The sequence below is a fragment of the Filicampus tigris genome, chromosome 8 (assembly GCF_054856515.1).
Source record: "Filicampus tigris isolate MCC_2025a chromosome 8, RoL_Ftig_1.0, whole genome shotgun sequence".
Taxonomy (NCBI): domain Eukaryota; kingdom Metazoa; phylum Chordata; class Actinopteri; order Syngnathiformes; family Syngnathidae; genus Filicampus; species Filicampus tigris.
In genome coordinates, this window is record NC_141224.1 from 7,864,749 (window position 1) to 7,878,661 (window position 13,913).

Below are 13,913 nucleotides of genomic sequence, written 5' to 3' on the forward strand. Positions count from 1 at the left end.
CTTGTATGCCTCTGTCATTTTAAGTTCGTTTTAGTGGCACCATGATAAGACCCATAACCATTTCGTCGCTGTCCAGTGAAAAACACTTATGTCCGATTTTTTTCTTTTCAATTTATTTCAATATGGAATGGTGTTTCCGCGTTACAGACATCACATAAACGTGAACATTTTTTAAAAAATCCAAAATTGGCCATAATGTGTTTTGTGGAAGGATGAAAATGAATTCTTTAAAGATGTGACACTGGATAAAGAAATACCCACGGCGATGTTGTGAGGAAATAGTGGTTCATGGAGACACGCTGTTATTTGAGCACAAAAAGTTCAAACACTTTTCATATTAAACAAGTGCAATGAAAAGTGAAATAAAAAAGTCAAACGAGCAGCATTTAGTTTTTAAATTTTATTTCTTTAAAACAAGTAGAGTGGCCGTAGCACAGTCGCTCACTCGTACAAGAATTAATACACTAGTAGTGATCATTCATCAATCTCAATTTACATTCTGATTGAAGCCCTTTTTTTGTAGACATCTTTAAACAACATTAAAAAGACAAAACAAAAACACATTTCAAAGCAAAATCAGCCATTTTTTTGAAGCTCCGAAGCCGCAAGGGGGGCGGCTTTGGGAGGGGAAGGAAGATGAAATTCATTGTTGCGGCATTCAGGAAGCACGCCAGCAGTTAGTCTTATCAACTTTACAAACACATCTCACTATGAAAATGATCATCATAAAATCACTCATTTACAAATAGATTTGAATTGCTAGCATGGCCCTTTAAGACATCTATGACAACAAAACAAAACTTTTTTTTTTTTTTTTTTTTTTTTAAATCAACACAAGAGTAATAAGCACCCAAGGATCACCAAGGTGCACCTCATCACTGAATTTGTTTGAAACAAAATGTTAAATTAAAAAAAAAAAAAAATCCCCTTCTCCTATAGCTGCTTTCAAACTTCACTCGTTTGAGTGTAACATATTAGAACCACATTAGCGCTGCAAATAATGCTACAAAAATAGTCTTTAAAGGTTTTTCAAAAATTTTGAAAAATCTTTTTTCTCCAAGAAAATATTTTTAAAGAATAGGGACTTTGTTAGAGCATCAGTTTTATGTAGAAAAAAGTCCCATATTGAGTGAAAAAAATAATTTTATGAGATGGAAGTCTTTTTTTTAATTTTTTTTTAGAGTTAACAAAGTATGACAATATATAGTCATTATTTAAAGTAAAAGTTAAGTTCTATTAAGTGTTTTTAAAGAATTATTTTTCAAAGAAAATGTTTCCAGAGAAAATGCCTTTTTAAATTATAGTTTTAGTTATAGTTTTTTTTTTCTCTTTAGAAAAAAAATGTAATAGAGTAGTCATGTTTTGTTTCATATAAAATGTAATCTCAAACTACAATCTGCTTTGGGGTTTAAGATTTTTTTAACTAAAGTGACTTCACAAAAATTATTTTTGTAGAACTGTTGTAATACCATCTGAGAAATCCTTTTAATAGAGAATCACAATCTTCAGAGGCTAGTTGTATTTTTTGTTTCTAGAAAAAGCCGTAATCTTACAAAAATAAAGGCTTTTTTAAAATTGATTTACACAAAAAAAGCGCCAACCTATGAATGGTATTCTCAAGAAAAAAAAATCCTAAAGTGACATTACAGTTGAAACTTAACAAGGAAAAAGGTTACAAATTCAGACATCGACTAAAAAATTTCCCATGAAAAAGACGACTTCATTCTCATAAGATTACGATATGTATTGCTTTTCTTTTTCGAGTGAGGCCCTAATACTCCTTTATAACACAGACTGGTGATTAAAATTCACATAACACACAAATTATGTACATTAGTTTGATTGGTCATTCATTGAGTACCCACAAATTAGACACATTTTTGCACTCGTCGCCTGAACAAAATCCCAACTAAAATGCTGTAGCCAAGGTTCTAAATTAACAGTTGTCAAATGCAGGTTAAAATTCATTTTGGTGGGCGCCGATAAAAACTTACCAGCCAGTTTGGCCGGTGATGCATGAGGCAATTGCGTCAGTCAGATATACTTAAGAGTTGGGCATCGGGTCTCGTTACAGTGTCTCGTCAGCCCAACCTGAAGAATTTTGCTGAGACTGCGCGGGTGCACATGGTACTGATCACAAGTGTGGTTTAACTTTATCAAGCTACATGAAGAGTCTTTCAATAAGATGATATTGTGCAAAGGAGGTGGCATGACATACGTCAACAGTCCGACGACCTTGACGGCCGTAGTTTGGCCACCCCGAAAAGAATCAAAATCCGGAATCGTTTGGAACTGGAATCGTTGAAATTCAAATGATGCCCAACCCAACTGTTAAGTTTTGTTCTCGGTTATTTGTACTTCTGGCAGTAACTCCTACATTTCCTATAAATACTGTGCCGTAATGCTACTGAAAGACGTTTGTTACGCCCTTTGCCAGCGCTCCTGTCTAGAGTGCAATTAGCGCGAGAAACAAACAGCGATAGTGTGAGGGCAGTAAATAAAAACAGTGGAGCTAACATTTTTAAAAAAATGGCTAATGGAAATTCTGATTGGCTGTTCGTTCGAAAACGTTAATTTACAACCCTGGTTGTAGACATGGACACTGTTGCAAAGACGACGTTTTGCAAGCACCACATTTCCCCCCACCCCCGACTGGGTGGGGAGGCTTTTAGTATGTTGTACGAGGCACGAAGGTGACAAAGCGGAGGCACACGCGTTCGCCGTTGAAGTTGTTTTAAGCGGCCACATGATGGCATCATCTTGTAGAGAATATACAGAAAACACTGAAAAGCAAAACCAGTGATGACAAGAAAAAGGTTGTATTGTTTGGAGAAGTAGATAAAGACATCTACAGTTATTGCAAATACTGTTTTTTCTATTTAAAAAAAAATCGAGGAAAACAATTCTCAAAATATCAGACTTTTTCCCTTTGAAGAACTCAAACTTCCTAAAAAAAAATGTATATGACTGGGGGAATAGCAAAGTTTAAATCTGGACAAAAATAAAACTAAATCTATCAAACATCAAAAATATTTTTTCTTGAAAAATTATATTGATCCGAAAGCTAACTTTTTAAAGGTATAGTCACCCCAACAATTTTATTACAATAATATGTTCAATGCTCCTCCACTAATCAAAACAAGGCATTCTGATTAATATTGCGTTTGTGCAATATGAATGAAGCGGCAAAATCTACCCGTTTTTGTCTATGACTAGGGGCGGCCATTTTGCCACTTTCTGTCGACTGAAAATGACATCACAGTTGCTCAGGGCTCAGGTAACAACCAATCATGGCTCAGTTTCAGAAAACAGGTGAGTCATGATTGGTTGTTACTCGAGCCCTGAGCAACTGTGATGTCATTTTCAGTCAACAGAAGTGACAAAATGGCCGCCTCCTGAGATGGATAAAAACGGGTGGATTTTACTGCTTAACTCATATTCCACAAATGCGATACTAATCAGAATGCTGTGTTTTGACTAGTGGAAGCACATAGAACATGTTTTGGGTCCCTCTTTAAATGTACTTTTTTCTTGGAAAAACACCCTTGCCAATCAAATATGACTATTGAAAATAATTACTTTAATAGTTTATTTTAATATTTTGTTATTAGAAGAAAGCTGTTGATTTTTTTTTTTTAAATCTGTACATTTTAAAAAATGAATATTGTGGAAAATCCGACTTCCCCAAAAATACGCTTGTGAAAATATTTCATTTATTTTTACATTTTTAAAGAAAATTATTTACTTCTTTAAAAATGACTTTTCCTAGTAGAAATACAAGTTTTCAAATTTCAACTTTCTTGAAAAAAAACAACGCATTCTTTTGGGAAAAAAAATGAAAATACATCTGATTTATAAAAAAAAAAAAAAAAGAAAAACTCCCAAAAATCACTTGTGATCACAAATCAAAATGATCAAAACAACAATTACAACTTGAAAATAATATTTGAAGATTTTTATTTTTCGAGGAAAACATCTGCTCTTCGATATTTTGGGGCGAACAATATGTTTTTACTTTTAGACTAGTCCTAAAGGAAAAAATCTGAATCTTGAAAAATTTCACTTTTATTCTCTGGGGTAATGTAAAAAATGTTTTTGTAAACTATTCACTTTACTTTTTCTTAAGTTATTTTTCAGATATATACCGTTTCTTGGGGGAAAAAAATAAACTCTTTTGCTCCCCCTCTAAATAAAGACAAAGACAAAAAAATATCAGGGGGGGAAAAATATAGCTGCTCTCAAAAATATGACTTTCTTGAAAGAAATGCAACTTTTATTTCTTGAAAAATTGACTTCAAATAGAATTTTTCTTGAAAAATTCTCACTTTGCCCCCCTCCCCCCCAAAATAATTTGACTCGAGTAAATTCCTTTTTCTCCCCTGAAAAAAAATGACTTGTTCTCGAAATGACAGGCCTTTATTCTTGTAGTATATGACGTTTACCTCACCCTCCTGGCTGCGGAAACCGCGCGCGCGGCGAGCAGAGTCTCAGTTCAAATAGCGGCAGCGCGGGGGCGCTCCGACTCAGTCGCTGCTGTCGTCGTCGTCGTCGTCGTCGTCGTCGTCCGAGACGTCGCGGAAGTCCCCGGGGCGTCCGCAGACCGAGTCGGAGCGATGTCCGCAGACCGAGTCGGAGCGTCCGCCGGCCATCAGCTGGCCGTAGCAGAACTGGCAGACGCGCACGGGCTTGGACGACTGGCTGGGCAGCAGGTACTTCTTCTCGGAGCAGGGCCCGCACACCACGAAGCCGCACTTGCGGCAGTGGTGGCGGCGGCTGACGGGCGTGAACTTGACCTTCTGGCAGCGCATGCAGACGGCGGCTTCCGAGTCGGGCACCCAGACGGCGGCGTGCTCGCCGGCCGGCGCCTTGCCGCTCTTCTGGAGCAGCTCCTGGACGCACTTGCCGATGTGGTTCATCCACTCCGACTTCTCGGTGGCGGTGGCGGCGTAGACGGCGAAGGACTTGGTGGGCGTTTTGATGAGCCAGCCGTTGCGCAGCTCGCCCTCGTCGGGCACCGTGTCGATGGTGACGCTCTCCAGCGGGATGATGTGCTGCTTGTTGTATTTCTTCTTCTGCAGCACGATGTTGCCGTAGACCAGGATGTCGTTGAAGAGGAAGAACTGGCGCGCCTTGGGCTTCTTGCGGCACAGCTTGGTGAGGACGCCCTCGCCGATCAGCACGCGGCCCGGGATGGCCAGGGGCTGGCCCGCCGCCCCGAAGCAGCCCTCCACCACCGAGATGCGCTTGGAGTTGGCCTCGCTGTTGGCCAGGCGGTCCACCATCTTTGGCCCGGCCTGCGCCCACAAACCACACGGCAGGTCACGCAAACCCTCAGCCCGGTACGTCACGCTCGGCTACAAAATGCAAATACACAAAAACCTGACGGGACCGAGCACTGTCAAAAGGAGGGGGGAGCTATGTTGAAGTGAGTTGGGAGGGGGGGTCTTCATTTAGGCAAAAGTAGGGCTTTGCTACTACTTGTGGCAACTCATTGCCAAAGAACTATGTTGAAGTGAGTTGAGGACCTTCATTTAGACATATATAGGGCTTTGCTGGTACTTCCAGCACCTTGCTGCCAAAGAATTATACCGTATTTATTTTTGAGGAGCTTCATTTCGACTAATGTAGTGCTTTGTTGCCACCTTTGGCACCAAGAAACTATGTTGAAGTGAGTCAAGGAGCTTCATTTGGACAAAAATAGGGCTGTGCTGCAACTTGTGGCACATTGGTACCGAGGATATATGCTGAAGTGAGTTGAGGTGCTTCATGCAGAACCATGTAGTGATTTGCTGCCATTTTGTGGCATCTTGGTGCCAGGGAATGATGCAGTGAGCTGAAGATCTTCATTTAGCCAAAAAGTAGTGCTTTTCCGCCAGCTTGTGGCATCTATAGGCAATTATAAACCTTTTTTTTTTTTTTTTTAATGGGGGGCCATTAGTTACTTGCAAATTTTCATGTCAGTTCAGATCATTGGCATTCCGCGCAAGCCGTGTTCACAACAGCGCTATGCTAATGAGCGTGTGCAGCCACCCTAGTGACGTGCACATTAATAAACCAGAGCGGTCGCCTCACAGGACACACACATTCGGGCCCTTGGTGAGCCTCCCTGTAAAGAGACCACGAGCTCAGCAAGCGTCGAACTCGCGTGATACACGCAATGAACTCACTCCCACGCTCTAGATTCACATTAGCAAACCTTGTGTGATACAGGGTTAGCGATAAGGATTTATTTTGGTGTTAAGGAAACCGAGTCATCCCCCGCGATGTCGTTTTGACGTTGGAGAATTACCGTAACACCAGGAAGTGACAAATAAATAACTTGAAGCAAGTATGCTTGGCTTCTTATCCAGAAAACTGCTTAAGCGAGAGTCTTTCCCCCCCCCCCCCCCCATTTCCTGAATGTGACGTTATGCCACAGTCTCCCATTTCTAGATGGCTCAAAAGAAATTCTTGTTTTAATATGTACCTAATGTTTTTATATGGCTTCTGTATCACAGATTTTCACGAATTGGGGGCCGGTCTGAAAAGTAACCCCTGCAATAAATTGACTCTATATTATGATAGTCATGCTAATTGATCTGAGCTAGTAAACCCGCTAATTAGCTACGCTAGCCTTTTCCAAGACTTGAACGCTAAAATGTGTTCACGGTTGCCCCGCCGATCATAACATATCAAAAACAAGCATGTTTGGTTGACCTGAGGAGCTTGGCCAAGCGCATGCCCGAACGAGGCGCCAGCGTGAGCTGTCAACAGAGCCACAGACGCCACTGCAGTGAGATAAGAATAATTAGCAGCTTTGGCGAGACCACGCGAGCAGCCTTTAAAAGGCTTGCCGAGGTGCCTTTCTGCAACTTCCACGCTCCGTAGATAACGCGGGAAGAGCGATTATTGACTTGCATCATGCGGCAACCGCCGTCACTTAGGGTGAGAGTAGTTTTGAACGGGAACAAAGGGCAAGAAAGGATTATTTTTCTTACTTTAGCGACTCCACTGCCGTAATGAATGTCTTTGAAGGGAATTTTTTGCGGTTGTATAGATAGACGCATAATTCGTTGACGAGCCAGAGTCGGGTTTTTTTGGCCTTCTAAGCGGTTTGTCGTAATGCTGTCAGTAGTTTGAATTTTGTTGCTCACGGCTCGTTAATGCGGCGTCGACTCACATCCATCGCGGAGGCGCAGCTGGGAGAGCAGCATGTTGTGAAGCGTAATAATCCGAATTAACAACCACAACAACAACAACAAACCTCGAGATTGGCACTTTGCTTGCGACTCATCGGGATGGTGAGCAGGCTGTCCCAAGTTGAATTAGCTTTGCGAGACTTGTGTTTTAACTCATTCACTGCCAGACATTTTCTGACCCTCTTTTAACCTCACGTTTTTTTTTTTTTTAAAGAATAAATAAATTCCAGGGATTGAATGGCTAAACTGTGAAAAGACAAGTCAATTCGTCAATGGCAGTGAATGAGTTAACAGACTTGTCGGCACTTTCAACTTACGGCTTTAAAACGCCTCTCCAAGTATATTTAATAATTCGGTCTCAGCTTGATGTCAAGTATACGTGGTTGGAATTTGGTAACATTCGGACAAAATCAAAATGACACTAAAATACTGGTTCAAACCAAAATTGCAGATTTCCCGTGTCTCTTTCTTGAGACTTTTTTTGTGGGTCTACTCATTATAGACGTGCTGATCAAATGTTCATGTTGCTAAATCAAATTGGCTTTCGTGTCTGAATTTTCAAAAACGTCAAGTGAGAAGAGATTTACCCTTTTGTGGCTTTTACATTCCTTTCCATCCACATGACAAAAACTCAAGATTCCTCACAATGTAATGTTGACCATCTGATATGAGCCTCCTAAAAATCGCGTCCAAAGAAGCTACAGCAAAAAAAAAATACACAGGAATTTCTGCCATTTTGGTTTGAAACAGACATTTCAGTATAATTTTTCCAGGGCCATTGAAAGAGAACCTCTTCCTAGAGATTTTGTCCATTTCCGACCAAATTTGAACCACATGAATGAGATTGACGTGAATTGCGAGACAAGAGTTTTCGCCATTGCTCGTAGGCGGAACATGGCGAAGTTCAATGGCCCGCTATAAAACACGAAACTCTTTCATATCAGCTCCACGCGGTTAAAGCTTTGACCTAACTTCTTAAAAGAAACTGAAGGAGTATTTCAAGTATTACATAACTTTTGGGAGTTGTACTGATCAGTGTTGAGATTGAAGGCGTGTTTCAGTTGTACCATTTTGTCTACACAGCCGCAAGCGTTTTTTTTTTTTTTTTGGTTTTGTTTTTTTAAATTCACATCAAGTTGTAACACAGATCAACAGTCAAGTCATCTAATTGGCTGACGCATGTCCAAACATGTCTTTGGACCATCTTGGATTGAGTACAGGACCTCGTTGAAATCCACCCTGGTTTTTCTATGCCTCAATATGAATACTAACAGGTCACTTCATTAGGTACACTATGCAACATGGAAAATGTTGACTTTTGATTGACAGTCCTAACAATAGTGGTGGGTTATGACTCACAGTCATTGCTGCCCACGACTAATAAACATATTGTTGAATGAATACCTTCGTCACGGTGTGTAAATTATTACCTCCAGGAAGTGAAAATCATCACCCAAGGCACCGATCTTTAGTTATGCCTCTTTTACACAAACACTATCGCAGCACAATTGAGAATAACAGCAATAACCAAATATGTTTATTCAATATCGCGTTTACAAAAGCCACCCTGCAAATTCGCATTATTGGCATTTTTCAAATTCATATTATATATCCATTATCCGCACACACACTACTACTACTACAACTAAGGAGGAGTATTTTTGATTTTATACAGTTCGCGACTGGTCAGTATGGATTTCCCACTGAAAATGCTGCCTGTCCACTCAGTAAATGTGTTACCATGGCAACAGAAAGTTCCAGTTACTGTACTGTGGACGATGGCTGACGGGCGCCTGGTAATCTGCAGCCATTTATACACACCGACATATTGGATTATGATTACACAAGGAACTGTACTGGAAGGGAAAAGGGAGTGGGGGGGGGGGGGGAGGGAGTAGGGCGGGGAGTCAGGTAGATCATTGAGGAGTCTCGCCCTCCTCACCTGCAGTACCAACACTTTTACAACACGTATAGCTGAGTTTCCCTACAACTGTTTATTGAACACAAATTCATTGTTTTAGAGTAGTTTGAGCTGAAATATGACCACCGGTACTTTTTAAAGTTCTTCACAACCACAGAGCACAAAACAATGACTTTAAATGATAATCTATATTCAAACTGAACTTTTCCTCACCTCTCTGAAACTAACATGTCAGTAAAGCGTCTAAACTGAAACGTTGAACACCATCCCTTCCTAATTTGTTCATATTTTAAATATTTTTTCCCAATAGTGGAAACAGAAATAATGTGTTCACCTTTAACATTTTTTATTATTTAAAGCAACATTCATTAAAATTGAATTAAGTCATTATATCATCACATACCGAGGTCCATTACACCATACTTCCCACTTACCAGTAATTGTATGTATTGTTGTATCATAATTAGTAGAGATGTAACGATATCGCAATTGTAAAATTGTCAAGATAACGTTGTCATCATGTTCCGATACTAAAAGCAGCACAGCTCTGTCAAAAAACATCACTTTTCGCCCACTTCAGCCGAACATAACAATGTAAACTACATAGTTCTGATTTTTTTTTTCTTCACAATATTGAGTTACATATAGTATTGTGAGCTTTTTTTATATTGCCAAACCTCCCGACAATATCGTGATAATTATCGTATCGTGAGGTTCGGATTGTGATATCGTATTATCACGTATCTCCAATAAGTGGATGACAGTTATTACTCTTAATCTTGATTTTGTTTTTCTTTCATTTAAATCCCTTAATGCAGCTCTGTTGTGGTGCTACAATTAATTAATTATTAATTATTAATTAATTAAAGAGTGTATACAGTGCATCATGAAAATATTCACTGTGCTTTTTACACATTTTATCAGGTTACAGCCTTATTCCAAAATGGGAAAAAAACCAAACATATTTTTCCCCTCAAAATTCTACATGCCATAAAACATTTTTGAAAGGTTTGCAAATGTAATTAAAAAAAAAAAAAGTTTTGTGGGGTCTCCTGATAAGTGATGAATTTGAAAATTTCAGCCAGGACAGAGGGCCGTGTTCGGGGTTTCCCACTTCCTGCTGTACGGTCATCCTCACATTTACTTCATCACTAGTGGCTGTGACGTTAAAAAAAGTCAGAAAGAAAAAGTAAGAACCTTGCTTGAGTTGGAGACTCACCGGTCCTAAGGGTAACTAATAGAAGCGATTGGTGAGGATGTGTTGATCATAAACCTCTCTGTAGGACGCATATTTGTGGATGCTAAGTAGCTTAGCAGACCCTGCCTGCCTGCCATACTCGCTGGGGGAGGTACAACATTTCTTACTTTTTTTTTTTTTTTCAAATTCCAAAGCAACTCGATGAGCTGCAACTTCCCGTTTGAAACAGGAAGACGACTCAGCAGGAGACTAGATCACACTTTCATTACATTTCATAAGCATTTTCACATTTTAAGCACAGAATACCTGGAAAGGGAGTAGTTTGATCTCAAACTAAGATTTATTCGCCAGCCAATCGAGGCCCTCATAACACACATTTACATCAATTTAGTCTCCAAAGAAGCTACATCAATGACAGGTCACAATAGACTGGTTGACAATCAATGTCAAGGTATACACAATCGGCTAACCGCCAGTCACTGTCAGTAGGGCTGAACAATTTGACATTGCAATGTACAGTAGTCAAATGCAATTTTCAGATGGTTGCAAGGCTTTTTTTTTTTTTTTTTTTTTAAGCAAGGTTTCAGGGAACATATGAAAAGTTGAAATGATAAAGCCACAGATTTGTTAGCATGGCACAGACTTATGTTCCCACCACACTTGTTGGGTACAATCTTGTGAAGTAAACGCTAAAAAGACTGCAACTCAGTGTTTGGCAAGTTAACTCTTTTTAAGTAGATAACTGTTTTCATATATTCATGGTTCATTTGCCTGTATTTTAACATAAGCCTAAACTATAAGACCAGAACATTTGTGTGTGTGTGTGTATATATATATATATATATATATATATATATATATATATATATAAATTTACTGTTTGCTAAAATATACAAAATACACAGGAAGAACTTGAAAAAAAGTTATCGCAAAATTGAGGGTATTTTTATTATTATTTTTAAAATAATTACTAAAAATCGTTAAGCCCTAATTGTCAGCACATAGAGATAAGTATTTAAACTGACATTTTCACCTATGGACAATTTAGAGTCTTAGATGACGCTAACTTCACACAGGGAGCCGAGATTCGAACCCCGAACCTAACAACTGTGAGGCAGACGTGCTGACCACTGGTGTACCCAACTGCCCTCAAATGCAATGAAACTTCCAATTAAGCACTTCCCAATAAGCACGTTTAAATCAGCCGGAAATTTCAACTGACACATTTAGTAAACGGATATAAACAGAAAACTTTGAATTTGACGTCCAAGTTAGACCAACTGTTGCTAACCTTAGCCTAGCCTCGTTGGCTCGCCTAGCTTCGATAGAAAGTTAGCTCTTCACCTCCACCGCGATTTCAGTTGACTTTTTTTTTAACTTTGAACTTTTCAACCCGAAACTACAATCTATTGATCCGGGGTTTTTTTCCCGGGAGAGTTATCGATCGTGCAAAGTTCACGCGTTGGATAAAATGACACTCGAGCTCCGGTGAGAAAAGTCAAGGCTAATCGGCTATGCTAGTAAACATTACTATGACACATACAACACACAAGTAACTTTTTCCCCACACAGCAGAAGTACGTACCTGACTCTCTCTTTTCTTCTCGCTCTCTGTTTTGTTGTTTTCCGGTGACTAATAAAACGTAATGTGTATGGCCGATGGAACGAGTAGAGCAGCGGGTCCCATCAGAAAAGTGTCCGTAAAAGTGGAGCCGAGGAGCCACAAACGCAACACCGCAAGCCGCCGCCTGGCTGGAAGATTAGAAAAAAAACACAACAACATGGCAGCCGAGCAACGTGATGCCTTCGTGGGACACCCAAGGGTCGGAAATCAGGGAACTATTTAAATCAGGCGCGTTCAATCAACAACTGAATGTCGGAAAGCAGAGAACTAATCAGGTCAACGACAGCAAAGTGATGAAAAATTAACAAACTGATGTTGTGTGCGAAAATGTAAATTGTGTGGATTCTGAGGGACTTAATCGTTAATATAGTCTCAAGTATGCACTCTAACGTTATTGTGCTGACAAGAATTAATATGTTTTTCATTTTTAACACCAAAAACATTTTTCTTATTATTCTGCTAATTTCCAAAGTTCGACTCTTCCAAATTTCTCCACTGACTCAAACCATTCCAAATTCAAAATGTTCATCTCATTCAGGAAGTATTGGGAATTATTTCCCCCATTCCTCAAATCCCTACTTGACCTAAAATTCCATATTTTCCATGAAAATAATCCAAAAGGATTCAATATTCCAAATACAAGTGGTGCCTTGAGATGTAACCTTAATTCGTTCCGTGACTATGCTCATAACTCAAACCAATTGTATCTCAAATCATCATTCCCCAGTGAAATTAATGGATGGCCACTAATACATTTAGACTAACAAAATGATCAATGGCGTGCAGCCAGCTGGCCCAAACACTATCATAAGTACAGACCAACATTTACACCTTACAGCAAACTGTAATTTATTTAATTTTTCATGTCTTCATTTTATAGCGTGTGTCTTGGCCGCACAGTTTCCAGTCGTTTGTAGCTTAATAATTTTTTGAATCCAATTTGATTTGCAGGTTCAATGTGTTGCCGTGTAAATGTAACCTGTCCAAGGCCTGAGTGCTGCTGTCAAAAACACACGCACCGCTGAATTGGCTGTTTTATGTTTTTGATTCATTATAGACTTTACATTTCAGAGATGTCATGATTTTCAATTCACTGCTCTGTAGTTTTGCAAAGACTGGCTCAGCTAAATAGGCTGCTATGTTTACGCCTCTGCATTGTTTGATCGTATGTGCACCAAAGATTGATTTACAGCAGAGGACAATGTCAGACATGTGTAAAAAAATCATTTTTAAGGCACATTTTTCAAGAAAACTGTACTTTATGAGGCTAGGTCAACCACCACTACTGGCTGGCGAATTTCAACACAGAAATTGATTTTCTGGGCACTTTCGGAGCACCGTGTATTGTGTGAGCACAACATCTTATCTACACAGACAGGCAGGAGCACAGAAAATGAGGTCTGGGGCATCTCTGGTGAGTACCATTGTGTTTTATTTAAAGTTTTTATATTGGTAAATAATGATTGTGAACTGCTACATTGTAGTGTGGAGGTTTGGAGTTGTTTGGAGGTGATGTTTTGGAAGATAAAAATAACTGTTTCATGCTTTAGTAAAAAAAAAAAAAAAAAGTGTACATTATTTTGATCGACCTGATGATGTTATGAAGAGGTGGATTAGGTCATGTCAGTCTCCAACTGAAGCCCAGGTTAAAAACTCTCTGCTCTATATAGTACATTCATTTGTGGAGGAATAGCGTTAAACTCACCTGCAGCTCTAGTGACGCTAAGTGTCATAGAAGTGTTGGTTAGCGTCTCCCAGTTCTTTTGTGGCTCATATAATATATATGTAAAAAGCTGAAAATATATATATGTGTACATGTGCAGCTGATGCAGCATGTCCCACAATCCAACTCCGCCCCCCCCCCCCCCCCTCTGCCTAACTGCTTTCTTGCTTGGACACGCAAGTCCAAACAAAGATGACATCATTGCACACTCAAACGTGACTCAGAGGCCAGCCAGTGGACCGTGAGCTCGCGCGCGCGCGCACACACAC

The 13,913-nt window shown here is 39.7% G+C and overlaps 1 protein-coding gene across 1 annotated transcript; it reads right to left on the reverse strand.

Moving 5' to 3' along the window:
* Positions 1–3,397: 3,397 nt before the first annotated feature.
* plekhf2 (pleckstrin homology and FYVE domain containing 2) lies at positions 3,398–12,097 on the reverse strand. The gene is made up of 2 exons (XM_086038901.1): positions 11,883–12,097; positions 3,398–5,294 (listed from the first exon to the last, which is right to left on the reverse strand). The coding sequence occupies exon 2, from the start codon at positions 5,280–5,282 to the stop codon at positions 4,524–4,526; it is 759 nt and encodes a 252-aa protein (XP_085895027.1). The 5' UTR covers positions 5,283–5,294; positions 11,883–12,097; the 3' UTR covers positions 3,398–4,523.
* Between the last annotated feature and the right edge of the window lie 1,816 nt (positions 12,098–13,913).